This window comes from Polyodon spathula, chromosome 16 (genome assembly GCF_017654505.1).
Source record: "Polyodon spathula isolate WHYD16114869_AA chromosome 16, ASM1765450v1, whole genome shotgun sequence".
In the NCBI taxonomy this organism is placed as follows: domain Eukaryota; kingdom Metazoa; phylum Chordata; class Actinopteri; order Acipenseriformes; family Polyodontidae; genus Polyodon; species Polyodon spathula.
The window spans coordinates 31,889,533-31,912,309 of NC_054549.1; the positions used below are offsets into that span (position 1 = coordinate 31,889,533).

At 35.9% G+C, this 22,777-nt stretch overlaps 1 protein-coding gene across 4 annotated transcripts in view; it reads left to right on the forward strand.

Moving 5' to 3' along the window:
- LOC121328589 (FERM domain-containing protein 4B-like) overlaps positions 1 to 21,705 on the forward strand; it is a 57,744-nt gene extending 36,039 nt beyond the window's left edge. For 2 of the 4 annotated variants that reach the window (XM_041273382.1, XM_041273379.1), the window contains exons 8-23: positions 2,669 to 2,752; positions 3,971 to 4,036; positions 4,470 to 4,527; positions 4,785 to 4,871; positions 11,459 to 11,535; positions 12,299 to 12,437; positions 12,844 to 12,985; positions 13,566 to 13,699; positions 13,806 to 13,922; positions 14,336 to 14,564; positions 14,733 to 14,789; positions 15,216 to 15,354; positions 16,386 to 16,553; positions 17,222 to 18,012; positions 18,115 to 18,253; positions 20,047 to 21,705. In XM_041273382.1, the coding sequence (XP_041129316.1) occupies positions 2,669 to 2,752; positions 3,971 to 4,036; positions 4,470 to 4,527; positions 4,785 to 4,871; positions 11,459 to 11,535; positions 12,299 to 12,437; positions 12,844 to 12,985; positions 13,566 to 13,699; positions 13,806 to 13,922; positions 14,336 to 14,564; positions 14,733 to 14,789; positions 15,216 to 15,354; positions 16,386 to 16,553; positions 17,222 to 18,012; positions 18,115 to 18,253; positions 20,047 to 20,167 (2,548 nt within the window). In that variant the 3' untranslated portion in view covers positions 20,168 to 21,705. The other 2 variants (XM_041273380.1, XM_041273381.1) reach the window with 2 other exon arrangements.
- Positions 21,706 to 22,777: the final 1,072 nt, after the last annotated feature.

Consider the following 22,777-nt stretch of genomic DNA (forward strand, 5'->3'; position numbering starts at 1 on the left):
CTGTTGCCCCAGGCTAGTCAGGAAGTCATGTGACAGGAACTGCGGTATGAGAAATGTATCATCCTTTACGTTACTAAATAACTACAGAAAATTAGGGATGATAAAAGCAAAAGCAAGAATGGAAGGTACAATACAGTTAAGTCTCTGGGTTTTGTAACACCCAGAGCTTTCCCAGGCCAGTGGTGTTCTACTGGAGGCAGTCTTTTCGTTAGTAATATAGCTGACACATTACTTTTATACTCTTGCCAGTGTGTTGAAACGATAACATAACACAGACATTGTAATGAATTCCAGATAGCTGACAGGCATATGCTACAGTGAGGCCAGTCATCACAACACTCATAAACACATTCCGAATAAAGAAACAGTTTGTTTAAATGTACTCACTGGATTGCAATCACAGCAAATCCATAATCCCTGTGCTGAAGGCAGAGATGGACTTGATATATCATAATAAGGAATATTTTATTTTGAAATAGCAATATATATAATATATTAATACAGTGGTTCTTAAACCACAATAATGGTAAGCAGTGTCATCTATTACCATAAAATAGTTTTGTGCATTATTTTAAATTGTTCATGTTCTGCATATTTTACTGCAGGGCTGCAAACTTTAAATTTAGTGCACAATGAAGAACATTTTCTTAAGATTGTGTGCTTTTTCGATGCATTTTACTACCTCTTTACTGACATGAATGCAAAATGCTGTACAGAAATCCGCTGTGTATCCGCCCATCACATGTCCACCCTAACTATTTATCTGTTATGGTCAAGCTCTTGAGTACAGTGTGTGTGTGTGAGTGAGTGAGAGAGAACCAGAACCAGGGTTCGGTACCAAAGAGGGAGTAAGCAAGTCCAAAACAGCCAGATGAGTAGCCGGGGTTTGTTTATTATTGAACAGAGAAGATTATTTCACAGATTGTAGATCCCACCAAAGTTTTCGTACACTGTGTTGCATGAGCTCCGTGTGCTGCCATTGCTGCCAGTGTCACGTGAGCTGTTCAGAGTGTTGATATGTAAATAAAATCTCTTTGCCTGCAGGGTGTATCAGTGTCAACCTCCGTCTCAGACTCTTGCCTGTCACTCAGCAGCGAATGCGCGCACCCACTTGGCATGTGTCTACCCTGTCACAAGCATTAATATCCTGTATCTCCCTAAACAAGGGATTTAGGGGAGCTCCCTAATAAATGCTGAATCTCAAAACAATAATTATGTGACTATAGTAATTGTTACAGCTGTGTAAGATAGCGTTTCAAACAGGATTCATTCATCTGGCATTCTAATTATCCGTCCTTACTGTGGTCCCACTGCAGTGGGATACGCAAGGAGCAACTGTATACCAGTGTTAGTGGAGCAGGGACAGTTCTACTGCTGTAAACTTGGTTTAACTGTGCTTACAAATTATCACCCAGCAATGGTATAAGTTTGTATTTTTGCCACCCCTGCATGTTTAGTTAGATCCTTACTCATCAGAACCATCGCCAGAACCTCTAGTTTTTGATATTGAGGTTAGTGGAATCTAAATACTGTTATGGTGGCTTTCTTTTGCCGACTTCTGGCCATGGAATGGCTGGGCTAATTTAAGCTGTGTCTTATGAACTCTTACCGTAATTTGTAGTGGAACATTGGTTTTCCCCATGTTGTATGATCAGTGAGTCACTGTGTACTCTGTCTATCACTTGAGATTGACATAAGCCTTATGTTTTATTTTGATATTTTTAACCCTGTATATACTGACTGAAGCAACCACAGGCTTAAATTACCTACCAATTTGCACACATCTACTCAGTGTGGGTGAAATAATATAGGACCCCAATAATCTCAGTATTGACATAACGTTGACTTACAATAAATAAAAATAAATAAATAAAAACCTGCCATAAATGGTAATTTGTGGAGAAGATCTAGATATGTTTAGAGAACATTTGTTTACAATATTTAAACTACTGCTTTAATGTGTAGAATAAAGAAACCTAGTTTTGTATAGTTTGCAACAATGTTTGCAAACACTCTTCTCCTTGAGTGAATGTCTAGCTATAGTGTATTAGTACTGAAAGTACCTTTTAAATATTTTTTGCATGTTTGAACACATACAGTATTCACTCAAGAGATGACAGTTTTGAGATATTCAATATGTGGAGATATTTGGCTTGAGTTAAGTAAAGAATAATCAAGAAGCCACATGTGAAGATTAAATCACATAAAAGCGAGTGTGTGTGTGTGTTTTTAAACACGGAATTGTTTATCATGAGCATGCTTGAAGACATTTCTATAACACAACAAAGTCTGCTTCTCATTTTCAGGTTTGAGCATGCATAGAGCCTAATCTGCTGTACTTGCAGAAAACATTGAAGCAAATTAATTACTGTGTGCTGCCAACACCTTCTCTTTCATTTCTTTTTATTTGTAATAATCAAGAAGGTTTATATTTCCAACTGAAATTCAATAAACTACAGTTTCTTGCACTAACTGTATAGAATTGTCATTTCAGAAGGGCTTATAGAATAACTGATGATTATTTATGGTTTCCATTTCCAACAAGTGGATGCTAATTCAAATAGCTACTGTACAGTAATACAAGCACTTGCAATACATTTAGATTGAATACAAAAACATGCCTTGTTTTGCTTTCCTATTAATTGCTAAATCATTTGCTTGATTACAGTGATGAAAGTGCAAGAGCAGATCTCAAGAAACTGCCAGCTCTTCCTACCAAAGTTTTGAAGGAACATCCATCACTTGCTTACTGGTAGGTAATTTATTACTATCAAGTATATGGCAATTTAATATCCATTTATAACATTCTTGTATAGCACACTAGCATACTTCTGGGTTGTACTACACTGATTATTATTTATAGAAAGGGTCACGTGCAAGAAGCATTCCCAAGGTAAGCAGATAAGTCCCAGGGATAGGTCCATATTTGTTTTCTGCAGAAGGGTAACAAATCCAGGCCTTGCAAGCAATTCATGGTGAATGATATTATAATGAGTGATTTGCAGGCTGTTTCGCTGGTAGTTTTTTAAAGCATTTTGATCAGGTTCTCCTCTATGACCTGTACAGTTTGAGTGTTCTGTTGTGCACACTCTGACGTGTCCATGAACTTTACAACTTTATAGGCACTGTACACTGGTACTTCTTTATTTTTCATGTGAGATGGCTTTGTTAAACAATTACTTATTGTACCATTTAGTATTGTGAATCAAATATTGTTTGTTGTAAGAATGTATGATGAGAGGTGTTTTTTCTCATGGTAGCAAAAGCTACATACAGTACTTGATTGTGCCTTTTTATCTGCGGAGGGTGGTTTTTCAATGTGGCTAAATTGAAATTAGTTTAGTTGTGTTCATTTGGCAAGAAAAGGTAGCCAGTCCCTAATCCTTTAATGGTCAAAAAAAAAAAAAAAAAAACAGGAGTTGTTTTTCACTTGACTATAACCAAATGATCTTTAAATACTCCTTCTGTTACTGTTGCACAGAGACCCAAATTGGTGAGATGGTGTTCGCTTCATCAATTCTGCCCTTCATTGTTAATTAAAAAAGCCCCATTTGGCAGAGTGTCTGCCTGGAGATCTAAATTGAGATAGTCTAATTTAAAGGTCCTTCATCTAATATCTACTAGAATATGAACTGACAGTGCTGGATCGATTGCTAGATTGGAGTTTAGAACTGTGTATGCTTCAATAAACATCTGCAGAGGAGATCCATTCTGTGTTGTGGGAGTTTAAAAAGCAGACAAGTACAATGTAATCTAAATTGATAGGACAGTGAGGCAGACAGTATTTTCTGGATGGCTGTGTATGAGAAGTGCCGGCTTGTGCAGAGCTGATGAATTGCTGATGAACAACTGAGAGTTTTTAAAGAAAATCACCTTTGCTTGCGCAGTCTCGGGCAACATTGTTGTGATATTGTGGACACGGTTGTGTCGTGCAGTCAAGATTCAGACTCTGCTATTTTTCTTTCTACAGTGAAGACAGAGTGATTGAGCATTACAAGAAGCTGAAAGGTATAACTCGAGGACAAGCAATTGTACAGTAAGTGAAGTCTGCTGCAGCTTTCAGTCTTCCCAGCCTGTCGCAGGCTATGGTCATTTTAGTTGTCACAAAATTATTTAGAAATGACTTAACTGTACAGGTGGGATTAAAAGAAAATGAATCAGTGGAATGAATAGTCAGTGGAAATTAGCTGAAGCAGGAGGTTACTGATATCTGTTCCTGGAAAAATAACGACACAACCGAGGTACAAGAGTTTTATCTACTGAGTGTAGATACAACTCTTTAATGCCAGCTAGCTAAACCTAAGAATCTTCTTCAGACAGGCTACTGTGACAGGCTGTTGGTTAAAGTGTATTTAATGGAATAATCACAGAGCTAGAAGCAGAGTGTGCAGGTGTTAGTCAGTGTAGGAGAAGTAACTGTGCGATTGGGTATTCTACAGTAACTGTAGTCTCTTCTTCCTGTTTTAAAGGTATTTAACTCTAGTGGAGTCCCTTCCTACTTATGGTGTGCATTATTATGAAGTAAAGGTAAGAAAGCCTTAATCTTATTAGCTGTATTCATAAAGGGTTTGCTTGTTTTAGCAACTTTCTCTTTTTTAGAATGAACTGAGGATGATTTGCTTAGCTTACTGTATGTACATCTATAATCATGGATACAAACAAAAATGTAGAAGCTACTTAATGCTTGTATTTTAATATAGCCAGGCTTGCTGTAGGTTTGGAGAGATCCACAAATCTGAACCCTTTAGATGACCTGTCATCTAAATAAAGCTATTGCTTTACAGGACAAACAGGGACTACCTTGGTGGCTTGGGATTAGTTATAAAGGAATTGGACAATACGATTTACAAGACAAGGTCAAACCAAGAAAGGTAAATGATTAAATTATATATATATATATATATATATATATATATATATATATATATATATATATATATATATATATATATATATATAATTATTATAATAGCTATATATAATAGTTTTCAAAATCTAAGACGTTCCAAAGATTTCATTTTTAGATGCTTGTCCTTCAAAGTCTTAATCGCAGTACAGGGCAGTATGATTTTGTTGCTCTTTGATTCAGGTAAAATTCTCATCTTAAAAATCCACACCTGGACCCTGTTACGGCTTTGCTACTTGCCTGAGTGCAGTGTTGGTAGCTGTGCTCACTGCTGAATAAAAGTCCATGGGCAATGCCTCATTTAAAAGCTGAAGGAGAAACTCATCCATCTTGCCAAAGCATGAATACAGCACTGTCTTTTTTCTAAGCCATGGTTTTCAAGGTGTAAACATTGTACACAGCAGGAATCTCTGCCACATTGAAGCTACTGAAGGTGTGTGTCGGGAACATGGTAGAAAGGATTTGTTTTCCTTTTATACACTTGTGAAAACATGGATTAAAATGTTGTTGTTAAGATGCGATTCATTTGCTTTATAGTTATGACATTTTGACTAATAACTTAAATTAACTTATTGACTCCTAGCAATAACCAAGATAAAATGAGCTGTCAGCTGGTTCAGAATATTGATTTATTTTCTTGTGAAGTTCAGTAGCCTTGTATACAGTGACCCCTCTGCCTTGCTCACAGCATGGTTATCTAATTATGCAAAGCTGTATGTCATTCTGTGTACTTTTCTCACAGAGAAGAAACAATTGATCAAGTAATACAAATCAGTTAGACTGGTAGGGGTGGAAAGCTTGGGTGGGGAACTTAGTATTTATAAGAGCGTGTTTCTGTCAAATTTCTCAGAATTGTCTCCTACACAAAACACATCTGAAGCACATTTTATTCAATGCAATAAAAGAAAACAAATGCATGTCCTTGGGAGCCCATTTATTCTTTATTAAAAATGTAGAGAACATAGGGGAGCGTCGCATTGGCTCTGGTGGTCCCTTGATTTAGGGAGGCAAAAACCATCAAAGATCATTTCTCCTCATCTGCTACAGTGGACCCTACTGTCCAGGTGCCTGGTGAGATCAGCGGACAAATGCAGGGCTGGCCTTTGTCTTCCATAGGCCTGTAACTTGTGACATCTTCTCTCGAGCTCCTGGGTGTAAAGTGGAAATTGTCTTGGTTATGGGATCAGAGGAAGCCCCCTGAACCTTCACTTCTCCTAATTCTGTGTGAGGGAACATAATTGGACATTCTAAATTGCTGAGAAAATCTTGTGTAAAATAATAGGGCACTCTATGTTTCTTTAAAAAAAAAAACAACCAAAAAAAAACAACTAATAATTCGAGAACATTAATCAAGATAATAAATTTAAAAAAAATTCTAATATTTAATTAAACCTTTAGATGTCCTATATGCCCATCTTGAATATGGCCCATTATCCAGCCTAATGGATGTACCCTGGGGTTCTTGAAAATAAAATAAATCCCTTTCAATCCTGTCGACTTTATATCTGCTTTTTTAACACTGAAATGGAACTGTGGTCAATTGCTGAAAAGCATGATAAGGGCAAGAAACCCACAGTAGCATTTATAGAACAAAACATGGAAGTAAAGATAAAGTGGCCACTATAATGTATAGATATATATATATATATATATATATATATATATTATATATATCTATATATATATATATATATATATATATATATATATATATACACACACACACACACACACACACACAGATATATATATATATATTAGCTGTAGATTTTCTTTTTCTTCTACAGAATGCACAGTGATGTGTATCTCTGAGAGAGTAATTGATGAGTGCTTCAGGTGATTTGAGGTAGTATTACTGGATTAAAGGAAGTATTACTAGTGAATGTTTTAGGTTACTATTTCTTCCTTGAGCTTAACAAAAACAAAAAGTCAATCATAATTTAGCTGTGCTGCCTTAAATCTCCTTCATTTTAATATGTGGGTAAATGTTAAACATTTAAACTTAATTTTATTAGCAGGTGATGTGATTGCATATGTTTCAAACTGCCTAAGGACATTTTGCAAGCATTTTTGTTTATGGTGAATGTAGGTCTTTTAAAAGTACAGATTTGGCAGTACAAGTGTTTGGCAGATTGTTCTTTTTGGGCTGTAGTATCTTTGTGACTAGTCTGTGATAATGAAAGGTTCACCACGTTGCTGTACATACAGTACAGGGGTGTGCATAGCACATTGTATTCCAGGAGATATTTAAAGCACGAGGAAACCTGTGCACATTATATCAGTCAAGATAAGAACCCCCACCAACTAAGCAAATTCCTTTTTTTAGCTCATGGGATTGTTTTCATGGAAAAGAACTATCTCTTCAGATGAAAAAGGAGGACTTGGATGAATGTTCATTTTGTAAGCATCAGTAACACATGCATTGAGCAATGATGATCAGAAAAAAGCTTAGTTCTGTGTTTCTACAATGTAATGTTGCTTAACTGTCAGCCCCTCGTTGGTTTTCTTTGAAATTTATACTGGAACTTCATAGACTTTTAGTGTTTGCCAAAAAAAAAAAAAAAAACTATTACTTCTTATTAATGTTGACTTGATAGTTGTTTGAATTAATAGTTTGTAAAATTAGGTTTAATTGGTATTAGCATGTTAATTAAATCCAAGTAGCACTTTTGAAGTTTCTGTGCAGCATTGAAAAAGACTTTAAACTAATAAATCAGCATCACTTCTCAACCCACAATAAATATTGTGAAATGTACCAGACTAGGAATTTTATTAGTGGGCTGCCTGGTGCCCATGTGAACCTTAGACAAACATTCTTCATGGTATGTAGACAGTGAACCCAGTACATGGGAGGGATCCCTGGAGGGAAAGTATCATCTATTATCTGTCAGAGTGTTATCTAATATTGCGTTTTCCTTGTTTTATTACCTATATCGTGTGTTTTAGTTACACTTTGCGTGGTTTAGGTCCCCTGGTTTGTTTAGAAGTCCAGACACTTTTTATAGATGACTTATATTTATTTGACCTACTGCAACTGTGAAAAATCTACATTTATAGGTGTTTTCATTTTATTGTATAATTTTTTTTTTTTTATATGGAGGCCTTGTGCCTGGGTATACTTTTGCTAAATGTGTACCCAGGTGGAAAAAAAAGAACTATAATTGTTAGACTATTAAACAACTGAAGTGTAAATATGATTCTTTAAATTAAAGTTGAGAGTAGTTTATCTAGTAAGCTTAGTAAATCTGGTCCTTTTGTCTTAGTTTGAAAAAAAGGGGACATCCATAAAAGCTGGCAAAGTAACTGTAGAAAAGAAATGCTTAAAACCTTGTGGTGACACTGCCAGGGTTTGCAGACCTGGAGGGGATGGTTAATTACTCTGCTAAATCAGTGAAGCTATTTCATCCCATCGGCACTAATGATTTCACACACATGAAAGTCCTGTTGGGCTAGGAACTGTGACACATCCCTTGTATTCTTTAGAAATCACTGAAACCTTTTTGTCACACTTGACGCATCAGTTGAATTGGATAAATGTTTTGCTTGTGTAACAAACCTGTTAATTTTATATTTTTCTTTTTTAGACGTTGTCTATTTAGAAACATGGAGATGGCTGCTGGTCTCAAAAGAACAGCAATCTTGAATGCGAAGCAGTTTGTTTTGTGTTTTGGTCAGAAGAGGATTGTGTCTGTATTAAAAAATATGAAAGGAACTTTAATGTTGCACCGTAGATAATTGATTTGTAGTTTTAGGGGCGTCTGAGATCCCAGATCCAGAGGCAGGGGTGCTCAGTATGGGTGCTAGAAGCATTAAGACGTTTCTTAGTGTGACAGACAGTAAACAAACAATTGTGATTTTTTATTTTATTTTTTTTTTTTTTTTAAGTACAGAGAGACAGTGGTAGGTTTCATTTGCTCAATTCTTTATATAGAGTTAACAAAAGCAGATGAGTACATCTTGAGTTAAGGGTGCATGGTACATTTTATATATGTACTTAAAATGTGGAAGTTTAGAAAAAAAAACTGTTACCTGCCTGGTTATGAACGACTTTAAGATTTATTTTTTTATTTTTTTATAACCAATTTAATGAGGAAAATGGGGAGGAGAGAGGAGATGGGGCAAATACTTTAAGTAGAACAACATTAGGTATTAGTAAAGTTCTAAACGGCAATAAGATACTTTACTAATCCAACACTGTCAGTTCAGGTTTCATGAACAATATGAAAAGGTGCATTTCACTTGCCTGTTAAGGGAAAAGTAAATGGATACCAGGAAGTGAAGCATTTTTCAGTATAACCTGTGAAACCAGTTTTTCAAATGAAGTCATACAAATCAGATATCAGCTTACATAAGGAGGAATGTCCTTAGTTTTAAAGTTGTATTTTATACATGGCTAGCACGGCTTGTTCTTTCATTTTAAGCTCAGTTTAACTTTCTTGCTATGAAAAGGTGGAAAGTTTCTCTTATCTGTTCAGGGGGTGGGAACCAGCAAGGGTTTTGACTGAGCGTGTGATGTCACTGAGAGTAGGTGGTGGGTGGGGCTAGAGGAACTGAGTGAAACTTGTTACACCTTCAAGACTGAGTCTCTGAAACCAGACAGCAGAGAATATTGACCATGGCAGCTTCAGTCCTGAGGGAGACTATCCACTGGATTTTAATGTGTTAATGCAGTTGTGTGTGCTCCCTTGACGAGACACTTAAGGATTTATAATAAAAAGAAAAGGAATCAAGAACTTGGCTGAAAAGAATCGGTAAGCTTGTAACAAAAGAGCAGTTTTTTTTCAACACATCATTTTTATTTATTTATTTTCAGTAGCCATACATTTATGAACAAGACTAGCTGTAGTCTGTCATTATCACTGGATGTATGGAATGTTTTAAAAAGTTGGTCAAATAATTCCCTTTGCGCTGTGAGAAACACCATTCTTTTTCTGTATAGAACCTATACAAAGGATCAGTTATGGGTCATGATACATTAATTGTATATGTGTGTTTTGTGTTATTTGAACTCTCTGTGACTGATTCCAATATGTAACACAATTTTTGTTCCTGGATAGTAAGTGTTATTTCCTAATTGCTTATGCCTCAAAAGTATAGAAAATGGCTATTATTCCCCACAAACTTTACTTTTGTGACCAGGACAGTGGTACTTCAAAATATCACTATTTCCAATGGGAAAATGGGCAAATGTGTGTCTTTTCGTTCACATAAAGTCAGAAAAAAAACAACATATGAATCCAAATTAACATGTATTTATACTAAAGTAATACAAAGATGACTACAAAAGATTTAGAAGTAAGTAGTTTTTCGAGATTTACAATTATACTGTATTTAATAGCCATTTTCTATACTTTTGAGGCATAAGCAATTAGGAAATAACACTTACTACCCAGGAACAAAAAAAAAAAAAAAAAAAAAAAAAAAGTTGTTACACAGTGTTCTTAATCTTTCTTTGTTTTAGCTAATTGTAAAAGTAATTACTGTATGTTAAAGCATGTGTACATTTTTATTTTAAAACATACGTTTTTGTAAGTTTACAATTCTGCTATATTTTGCTATCTTCCATTAATAATTATGTAGTAGATAACCATGAAATGGGAAGGAAAAAATTCAGACAATAACCAACAGTTTAGGCAGAAGCACAATTTCTGTTCCCCAAATTATAATATATAAAATAGATAATTCATCTAGTTATGACAGTCTATCTGTACAATTTTTTATTATTTTCTTAATAAGTAACTGGTTTGAACAACCACATAAAAAATGCTGATTTGATTCAAAGTGACATGTATTGTCCATTCTTTGTGAATTCCAGTTCCCCAGTGTTAAAAGAAAACCATTCATGATTGTTTTATCTTGATTAATTTTGCATTTTTATGATGGTTTTTGCAAAACCAATTTTTTTTTTTTTTTTTTTTTGTAAAACTGACTCCACTTTAGATAGTGCAGTTAATTGGATAGAATATGTAAATTCAGGGTAAAATGTACCCAACAGGTGTGCTTCACACTTTGGCAGTCACTGAATGTTAAGGTGTCAAATGGTGGACAGGCAGACACAGATCTCATTTACAGTAGAACAGCAGCATTAATACAGAGCATCAGAGTTGTGTTTTTTACCACTGTAACAGTCATTTAAATTGATGTGTCCTCACGCCTCATTAGATTTGAAAGACACTTGCTGGGCAGTGCTAGCCGTGTGTTTTATGGCTGTTCTGGAAGTGTTACTGAAAGTGTATTTAACTAAATATATGAAAGCTATGTCCTATGTATGCTATATCTGATAGCTATTTCTCTATCTTTATGAACATTAACAATGTTTTGATCATAAATGCAGGATAAACGTAGATGTTTCCTTTCTATAGCAAGGTACAGAAGGTATATGTGAAGGTTTTAGCTGCTCATAGTACTGTGAACAGGTACTTATAATAGTTATTACAGTAGAAAGTAATTTATTTATTTATTTATTTTAAGTATTAAAACTGAAACCCTGCCTATAAACCAGTAGCTCGATTCTCTATAATCGTCCATTCCCTTTTGTGTTTTCTCACACAGTTGTACCAGTGGAAGCAACTTGAGAATCTGTATTTCCGCGAGAAGAAGTTTGCTGTAGAAGTCAACGACCCACACAGGTGAGAGGTGCCAGATTAAATATAAATAAATAAATAGATAGATAGATAGATAGATTCCTGCGCCAGCCACCGAGAGGCTCGTAAAACTTCATCTGTGAACATTTTTTAAGTTTTAAAGCAAACAACAACAACAACAAAAAAAACCTACAATAACATTCCAGGGGAACAAAAGAATGATTTAAAAGGCCTATTAAAAATATCACTGCCACAAATTAATTTTTATACTCTTTGGAAATAAAAGTGAACCCAGTAGGGGAATTGCAATTAGTGACTGTGGACGATAATTATTTAGCTTCCCTGTTTGACTGTTGTTGTTTAGATTTAATTTACTCAACAGAGACAGTTTTAACCCTGATAATGCATGTCTCACAAAAACTGTTTTGGAGGGAAAGTGTTTTGAAATTAACTATATATATATATCTGCACTTGCTGTTATCAGGATTATGAATTTCTAATGTCAGTATTTGTACATTTCATGTTAACATATTTTCTTTTAATATGGAAAATACAAAATTATACTGAAATATTTTTATTACGGAACATGCTAGTAATAATAATAATATTCTTACGGGGAAGTTATTGTTGACTAATTGATATTTCATTCATTTAACAAGAAATCTGTTTGAATATAATGATTACCTGAAAACCGTTACCTTTGCCCTTTGCATGTAGAAGGGATTAAAGTCACACAGTGCATTTATTAACTGGTAATTTTCTGTTTGGAATTGTACATTTTAAAACAGCTTTCCATTTTTCTCTGTAGAAGAACCGTTTCCAAACGTACTTTTGGACAGACTGGACTGGTGATCCACACATGGTATGCAAACCATTCTCTGATTAAGACCATCTGGGTGATGGCAATCAGTCAACATCAGTTTTACTTGGACAGAAAGCAAAGCAAGGTAAGTTACCAGTCTTAGCTCAGCTGTTGATTCCTAGTTTTCACTGTTTCTGATTGGAGTGCTATCAGAATTTCATAAGTTTTTAATTGTGTTAGGTTTCTAACAGTTTTCTCATACTGTTGCATTCCTGTGATAAAATTGTAACACTTAGGGCTACATTTATTAAGCAGACACAATTTAATGTAAGTACATTTGATTATCACCTCAAGTCTTTGTTCTTAGTTTTGGAATCAAATCAGTTAGAGTGTAAATTACTATAAACAGGAAAAAGTAAGGGGAAGGATTGAACTGCCTGTAACAAGCAGTGAACGACATCTCATCACTTTGAAGTACTAGTGTGATTAATCACTGGTTGTGGTCCTGTTGGGGGTGATTTGATAAAGAAAGATTGTTTTTGTCTCGGTAGGCAAAAATTCCATCAGCAAGGAGTTTGGGAGATATCGCAATGGACCTGACAGACATAGGTGCCCCGAAGAGTTCAAAACTGACAAACCTGGAGGGGAAGAATCCACTCATCATGGCCAGCAGTGGCAGTCTGATCTCCTCGGGTAAGTTTCATGTCATTGTTTAAATGGAGGACAACCTATGCACTTCAGTTTTGTCCTCAAAGCTTATAATGTAATAAAGACATACTGCTGAATTTTTCACAGTCAAACAGCTTTTTTTTTTTAAACTAAATGTTTGCCATGTGTATGTGAGATATGATTTGGAGGTCTTTACCATTTTTAACATTTTACATTTTTAGTTATAGCTCTTTGCTGCTACCTTCTTCTGGTTTATCTCATTGGGGCTTTGCTGACAGTCACAAATCACTCGTTGTCCCCTAAAATGTGTTTGCTCAGCATCTAACAGCACCGTAGCAAATGAATTATGGAACAGAAACTCCAATACCTGCCTAATTCATTTTTAAAACCAGTGTTGTCTCAGGTCTCTAATATTTTTAAGCTGTTTTTGAGTAGGAATGTCGTGGGGAAAAAATGCATATACAAGTTATTTTGAGTGAAAGAAGCTACAAAGTAATTTAAGGAATGTATAAAGTAAAGCACTAATGATGCTTTAGTTAAGATTTAAATAAAATACATGAAATGAAATAGCAATATGCTGCAACAGTATCGCTTAACCTTTCAGGTTCCCAAGATTCAGAGGTCAGTGAGGAGCAAAAGAAAGAGAAAATATCAGACCTCAAGAAAAAAGAAAAGGCTCTACAAGACATTCTTGCTCAGAAAATTGAAGAACTCAAGAAAATTTGCATGAGGGAAGCAGTAAGTGTTCCATCGTTCTATAGCAAACCTTATTACTTTATCGCTTAAAGTTTGTCATGTATTTGATGTAGATTTAAAATAAATGCAACCTCTGGTTTTGTTTCAGGAATTGACCGGTAAATTGCCAAAGGAGTATCCATTGGCAACAGGGGACAAAACTCCAGCTGTAAGACGTAGAATTGGCACAGCTTTTAAACTTGATGATTCTTTACCAAATGAAGAGGTAGTCCATTCATTTTAGCTAATTGATAAAAAGTCCACTAAATTGCTAATTTAAGTGGCTGCCAGATCTACAATGTAATGAATATTACGCATTGCAGTCTTTACTTAGGCGTCAAAGATGGTTATAATAAATAGTGGAATCTACTTATTTTTGTTGAAGCAATACTGGTTCTTGTTTTATTTTAAGCTTCAATTTGGGATCTGCATAAAATATTATAAATGAAAATGCTTCTGCTTCTTCCTGCTCCCTAATTGTAATGTGTTGCATTTCAAACTCACTCTGGTGGTCTAGGAATGGTCTAATCAGATAGCAGGACCTATAACAAAGGTATTGCAAATGCAGAAATAACACAACAGAACAAAAAAAAATCCATTGATCAACACTCCTTTAACACACACTTCTCTATTCAACAGGATCCCGATTTGCAAAACCTGGAGAGTAGATTTGCTCTTCAACAGAAAATTGTGGAAGCTGCCAAGAAGCTAGCCAATGAACCAGAACTCTACAAAACTGTGAGGAAAAAAAGAAAGCAGAACTGTTATGATGCAGTGAAAAGACTGCAGGAGATTGAGACTGCAATCAACGAATACAGAATCAAATCTGGAAAGAAACCTACACAAAGAGCTTCACTCATGCTACAAGGTAACACTTCTTGAGTACTGTGGTATCAAGTCCGGTTTGTATTATCTTGGTGGAATTGCAGAACCTAGACTCGTCCTTATGTCTCTAAGCCTATGCTGGTTCTACTAATTCAGAAAACCTGCTCATCAAGTCTTCTAGTTTGTAACTTTGTTTCCTTTTTGTCCTCAGATGATGTGATTCCTTCAGAGACAAGCTCCCTGTCTGACAGCCTCACATTGGACGATGGTATGTTTGGTAAATACACATTACAAATGCCTTGAAACACCACTTACATTATTGTGTTGAACATAGTTGTGGCTGCAGCAGTTCTCACCGAGATTCTTTATCAGCAATTTTTGTGTACAGTTCAGGATTTGTTGTCAGCAAAATGTAGGGGAGGAGATGACCCTTTTTGACTTTTTATGTTAGTACCTAATTATTTATATCCACAAATAACCCCTTCAATCCTGGATAGTGGACTCACTCCACTAATAGTGGACTGTGCACCAAAATTTTCCGATTTTAGAATAAAACACATTTTTTTATAAAATATTAATTAGTTTTAATGCAAGAAAATGTCTAACAATTTTTTTCTTGTGGTTAACACTGTTAAGTTTTAATAAGTAAAATGGCACACACAGTATAACATTGGTTTGTTGTTCTTCCCCTCAGATGATTCTCTTGAGTCTCAGAGACCCCAGTCCAGATCTGTTCAGTCTTCTCCAAAACTCCATGCCCTGCATTCTCTGGGAATGGAATACAACACACAGAGACGAGCCTCTGCTTGTGAGCAGCAACACGGCAGGGAAAAGTGAGATTGAGTTTTGCATTCGCCATGTCATTAGATTCTTGAAAGCGTTTGATTTTTCTCATAAAAAGTCAGGATGTCTGGCTAGACAAGCATCTGTTTCACAACTGGAAACAATGAAGTCAGCATGTTCCTGCAACAAATAAACCGCATACACACACAAGGCTGCCGTACCAGCTGTCTGGTAAAATTGATAACGTTTTCGTGGTGTGTTTCACAGGAACCACAGTGTGTGAAACCTACAGTGTTTTTCTAAATGTGATTTTAATAGTAAAATTACTTGCGTACAGTAATAACACATACTTTTTTCAGGAGACTAACAATAATTATTTTAGATATTGCGTAGTTAAAAATAAAAAACGAATTTTACAATTTTTTTATATGCAGATGTACCTTTTTACAGTAGAACGCCAGAGTTACTACCGCTTTGGGAATGGAGGTTGTTCGTAAGTCTGAAATGTTCGTAACTCTGAAAATTGAATTTTCAATGGTTTTATTATGTGTGCACACCTGCTATCTACACCCTCAATCTGGCGAATAATACAAGGATACAGTGCAGTAATGGTATGGTTCTAAAGTCTTTAAAACAGTACTGTAAATGGAAAAAGTTTAAATTTGAAGTTACCATTGAAATTGTAACTGTAGCAAAAACACAGATTAAAATGTCCATGAAAACCTGGGTTAATGTAGTGCGTGTTTTAACAAAATGAATTTGTGCAGCTTTTGGCTTGGAAAAAAAAAAAACCTGTGCTTTGTTTAAAAAGTTAAAAAGTTCCTAGTAAAATTGCCTGTACTTGCTTTGAAATCTGCCTCATCCTTCCGGATACATGTGTTGGTACAGTAATTTTGCCTTCTCCGTGACCAGCACGCCTCTTATAGGAGCGCCTTTGTGGTTGCATTGCACTCATGGGTGAGTGATTGCGTTCTTTCGGTTCAAACTGGGTGTTCGGTAGACCGGTCAGTTTGTAACTCAGGTGTTCCTTCTTGTAATTTGCAAGAAATTATTTTTTTTACCATTGTAAAATGTCTTCCAGGTTCAATGATGGTGACAGTGTGCAGGTACCCCTCCAGTATAATCACAGCGAAGCCTTATCAACACACAGCAGTCCTTACAAAACTCCAGCAAGACAGCCCCGTGATGCGAGAAGCATGCCTCCAACTCCAGTCATGACTCGCAATGCTTACAGCAGCAGTCAGTTACGGTAGGGGATAATTAAAACACAATTTGAAAAAACATCTGTCTTATAGAGTATGATTCCAAAAAGCCCTCCAGCATTGTGCTTGCATAGTGGTGCTATCAGTCTACTTCCACGCCCAATGGAACCAATTCCTTTTTAATGATAAAGTCCTGAGGAAAGCTGTAAATCTTGAGATATGCATGATTTAGGAACAAGTGCAGCCTTCTTATTTCCTTCTTAACTCAACAATTTGTAAAAAATAATTTACTGTTCATTTAATGTTGTAGCGGTTCATAAAGTTAAAGGGGGTGGGGGGGGGGTATGAGGTATATCATTAATTTATTTGCAGTTTAATAATAAAAACAAATCGGAATATCATTCTGAAGAGTGAATAGGATTAAAGGAACGTCAGACAATTCTGGGCAAGAGAGTTATCTGGAGAGAGCACTGGAGACATGCTGGTTTAATAAATTCCACACTGTAATTAGACTGGGTTTTGTACTGATAGGAGTCAGCTTGCATCTGGATACCATCATTACAGTATCTTCTAGATACTATTAGCGTGAACACTTCAGTGTAGCCTCAGTACTTTAAAAAAGTTGGCTTTTAAAATGGCATCAAACATTTTTACATTGCAGACAGTTAAGGTATTTATTTATAACAATGTTTACATTGTTATCTTTTGTTTCTAGGTCTGATGGAACCCCTCAGCACTTTAGGCAACGCAGTGGGAGTTTGGAATCCCAAACCCAACTCTTTTCTGAAACTGAACCTGAAAAGCCAAGATTCACTCTCTCACCAGCCAGAAGAAGCAACAGCACAGAGGTCCTGGATGATGGATCCTCCTACACAAGCCAGTCCAGCACAGAATATCACAGCACAACCAGTAAATCAGACCAGCACTATCGCACACTGGATTCTCGCACAAGGGACAAGAGGAGGCACAGGAAACAGAACATGTATGCAAACACAGGCAGCATGCCAAATCTAGCACAGAATGGTTCGAGGCATTGTGGTTATCAAACGGCACCACATCAGCCTTCCCCTGCATACTACGTTGCAGGATACCCACCTTACACTGACTGTGATCCCTACTCTAATGGAGGATACATCTACGAAAATGGGTCAGAGGGCCATTATAATGTGAATCCCACGTACCGCACACCAGCCTATTATGGACATGAAAGATATGGTCGTTACTATGACGAGGAGATGGATCACCTCACCCAGAATCCATATGCAACCATAAGACCTCCTAGAAGTAGACCAGGTGCTAAAACCGAACACATGGCCAAACACATCCAGAAGGCACTAGTAGCAGAACATCTCCGTGGCTGGTACAACCGCAACACCGGGTACAAGGACCAGAGTCATAGCCTGCAGGCGGGCTATGAATATGAAAGAGGATCACAGCAAGGATTAGGCTATCCTGCTATGCCAGCATCCTTCTCTCAGACCAGCAGAGCACCTTCGGTCTCTTCAGGTAAGAATTATTTTTTTAACCAGTATTAATTTCCTGGCTCCACTTCTGTTCTCTCTTTTTTTGTTAAGTTCTTCGTTGAAAATCTCTTCTTTCGATCTGCAGTTTCTTCAGCCAGCAGTGCAGGAACCTGGAGGAGCCAGGTAACCGTCGGCCTTACAGACTATGATGTCCCTTTACCCACTCAACAGCCTTATGTACACTCGTACAGCGATGTCTACAGCAGCATGCCCTCGCACAGCAGGTGGGGAATAAGACTGATGGCAACATGTTCAATTTAGCATTTAACAAGAAGGAATAATGAATGAACACAAAGTTTACAGTGAAACTAGTTCTAATAGGTCTTCTTAAAAATTTGAATAATCATTTGGGGAGTTTTTTTTTTTTTTTTTGACTGAAGATTTTATGTTGCACACTGAGAAGCAATGGTCTTGGTCTAATCCAACTTAAAATAAGCTGATCCCACCATTTAGAAGTTGCTTCTAATAATTGGTATTGAAGTGTTTCTGTTTTCTTGAGATATACAAGGTGTCTTGTTTCCAAGAGAGTAATAATGTTTTTGTAAAATATCTATTGCAATCCATCACCATGCATGATTTGTTTAGCAAACCTTCTTCTGAAAATGTGGTTGAGTTATAGGTTCAATAGACATTTTCTTGTAGACTTAGATCCCGCCACCACTCTTACAGTAGTGAGCAGACTCTTGCCTTTCTCTGACTCAGCTTACCCTTCTTCAGTATCTTCTGCTTCTTCAGTGTCTTCAACTTCCTCACTCTGTCACCTCGCTTTTCCAGCACCACTTTCTATCAGACACAACACCAGGTTTCTGTCCATGAGCTGCAACATATCTACAGAAATGAGATTACTATTAAATATTCTTATTAAAATGTAAAGCCAGCGCTAGTAAGTAGTACCTTTTTCTGTGATGATTGCTTTGAGGGATTGCTTACATGATGTGTGCTGGCTTCGATTTGAACTGAATTTAAATGTTTTGATTTGGCTTGGTGTGAGGTGAGGGTTTATTTGGAAGTTTGTAAGGTTATGAAAATGGTAACTGCATGCTTTTTGATTTTGTTTCTTTGCAGTGAATAACATTTTTTACATAAGAACCTTCCTTATAAACATATTCAGAGGTCACATTTATTATAAGTACTTTACAAAGTACTCTTTTGATGATATTTGACATGTTTCACCCATATCTTTAAACTTTTTGCGCACAGATATTCCACAGAGAATATGTCAAGGAAAAATGATTTGAGGAAGGTGTGTGCTCCAGAATCATCCGTTAACATGTATGGTCCTGTTGCCAGTTGCATAACTGAGGAGAATTAACAACTAAACCATAGACGGCATAATCAAAGGAATAAGCAAAAGGGTGAGCCAAAGAAACATTGATACTGGTGTTACTATATCTTGGAAAAACAATTCTGCTACTAAAACCTAATCTATAATCCTATAAGGTGGCGGGATTGGAAAAGTGTTACAATGAGTACATGCCTAACTCTTTTCTTATTTAACCAGTTATTAAAATGCTGGGTATTTTACCGATAAACATGAGAAATGTGACCCCTGCATCTGCATATTTGGTTGTTTTTTGTTTGTGGTCAAGAACTTTATTTGTACATTTTCTTTTCTGGTAAGTGTAAAGTTATACATTGTACAACATTTAATCCTATGTTGCTTTATGTACAGCAGATAAGACATTTACTGATGCAGATAATATATAAGATCAGTAAATGTGGTTTAAAATAACATGTGCTTTAATTATTCATCATTATATAGTATGTTTCGGTACATTATTAGTTCATGCTTTTGTCCATTCCACTGGGAACTCCAATAATAACCTTCAAATTATTTGTTCTGGACTCCTGTCATGCAAGCAACATATGATTGAATAATGTCATATTTTTACCAAGCTTTCTCTTTTTCTGACTGACAAAACCGTGCAGAGGTTTGTGTTTTGTGGTTTTTCTTTAACAAAAAAAATAAAATTAAGCACATGCTGTTTTGTGATCTTCAGTCATTTGTATTTTTCAGATCATATATTAATGTGAATCAAATGGAAAACCCAGAAGGTAACCCAATGGAAAACAGCTTAGACCCAGATGACCAATTGCTATATTGGCACGAGGATTCCAAACCTGGGACAATTGTGTAACCAGTAGTTTACCAATAGACAACAACTGTTCCCTGAACACTTTGCCACGTTTTATAAAGCTTTCATTATGTGCCTTGCACCACAGTTACCTACAACTATTAACCTCCCACCCCTTACTGGTACTGCGCACAAGCATTGGTTAGAGACTGCTCTACAACCAGTGCGGAGATGCATGGTAAGTTGTGTTGGCACTTGGAAAATATATTAAATTGCACTTTGAAAAAGATTCTGATGGTTTTGAAAAAAAAAATAAAAATCTGCAAAAAAGGGACTCAGTGCAAATGAGCATGGTCTGGAAAGACTAGGAAACAAAAGAAGAAATGGGATGGAGAGACGGACTTGTGTGAGGTGTGCTTCAATCAAGATTGTATTGAGACACAGCGCCCGTGTATTGTACCAATGAAGGATTTTGTGTGTTTTGGTATAAAAGAGTTCCTGCCACATTTTCATGGAGCTGTTGATATGAAGGATGACTTTAATTGGAAAAGTACTTTTTAGAATGATTTATATGTGCAACAGTTGTCTGGTTGCAAAATCTAAGATACAGAGAATTTGCAGGCATTAATTCAAGTTTACTGATTTAAATCAGTATATTGTAGTATTTTTTGGTAATGCCTGGTACTATACTTGTAACTACATACTGTAGTTAACATCATCATATGACAAGAAAACTGTAAAGAACTGAATTAAAATACCTGTTTTAATGAGAATGATCCAAAAATGTGGATGTCTGTGGAGTATCTGATTTTACCCTACCTTGTTTTCTAGCTGTAATAGATTTAAATCCTTAGCTGGTTCATGCATGATCACGCAAATCAAGGAGTTGAAACTTTTGGCTTGCTAGTGTTTTTTACATTTTTTATTACTATCCAACTATACAAGAGGTGTGTCTTGCCTGGAAACAACATTGAGATGTTAAATAGTGACTTGTTTTCAATATCGCTGCAATAAAGACTAATAGAAGACAGTTAAAAAAAACAAATCAAGTACCAGTTCTGCTCAAATCTAGAAGATTCACGAGGGCTACACTACCTCATACAATCCAGTAACACCTGTGATACAGAGTTTCAGCTTGACATTGTAATACTGTGGCTTGTGTATTTCAAGGATGTTTTTAATACAACATCGCACATACATGTGTGTTAAACAGCTATTCGTGCATCCCATGCTGGACTCCATGGAATGGTGCTGTTTCCTTACATGAAAAGGAATATGTAACTACTTGTTAATAATGTAGATAAGGAACGTTTTTTTAATTTCTTTTCTTGTTAAACGTTTTTGTTATCTGTGTTCAAAAAAGCATGTAATATATAGTACAAAATAAAATTTGGTAAGCTGGTTCTTAGTTATTTGTATTGTTATAATGCATTTGAATTCATATAGGGGAATTACAAAAGAATATGTCAATTTATTCTTTTGCATATTTGTACAGATTTCTTTAAAAAAAAAAAAACAACAAGCCTTTGTGTACTGTTTTAGTTGTCATGGCTATACAACCTGTTTTGAAATAGGAAGTCAATAAAAATGTGTGAAACAAACAATTTGTATTGTGATCATTTCTCTCCCGTTTATTGCTTTAACAGAGCTTCAGGATACATGTTACAGCATGATAATGTTTCATTTGGGTATTTCAGTGAGCCTTATATTTTGAATAAAATAGATTATCACAATGGTCCAGATAGCATATGGAGCTACTGAATGGTCCAGATAATAAATGTAGCTACTGAATAAGACCCACATAAAGTCAGGCTTTGTAATTGTTAAGAGAAGATGAAATACAGCTGTCATTAGTTAATGTTTGCTAGTAGATAAGCACTAAAGCATGGTATTATCTTCCAGGCAGCACCTCTTTACTCAGAGAGCTTGCTGATCCTGTAGGTTGTGTTTATACAGTACATTCCAGTGTCATTTGAAGGGTGATGCCTAACTACAGTGGCTGTACAAAGGTCTTTCATAACTACTATTTCAGTCAGGACAATCTTATATTAAATAACCACCTTTATTATAATACAACATATTACAGATTTCCAAAAATGTTGAACCCAAGCAATGAAATAGTACATCTATGCAATCTGTTCATCCCTGCTCCTGTATAGCCCCTGTATAGGACAAGGCTGGGAGTGAGGTGGTAATTTGAAAGCGTGGCAGGACTGAGTTTGCAAAGTAGATTTATATACCTTACAGGTTAATGGGAACTTGCCGGTAATTGGCTTGTAGTTTGACCAATAAATAAATGCAATGAACGAGGAAAATTGTATTAATGATACTATAGATTTCCTGCCTGAAACATTGCAATTTTTATATTCTTCATGTTGTTTGTTGAATTATAAACCTTGTTCAGAAAGTTAGTGTTATTATGTGGTTGCACTAATGTGACCCAAAATATTTAATCTGTGCAACAAACAGGGCAGCTGTACAATTATCAAGAGCAGTGATACTCTATTCTGGACCTCAAGATCCATTCCAGTCCTGGTCTTTATTACAAGCAGGTCCAAAATAAGTTAACTGTCTCTTAGCAGGTTCAATTAACTATTTCAGAACCTGCTTGGAGTTAAGCTTGGACTGGACTGGATCTCCCTGTTGTCGAAAAAATATTAACCATAGAATAAC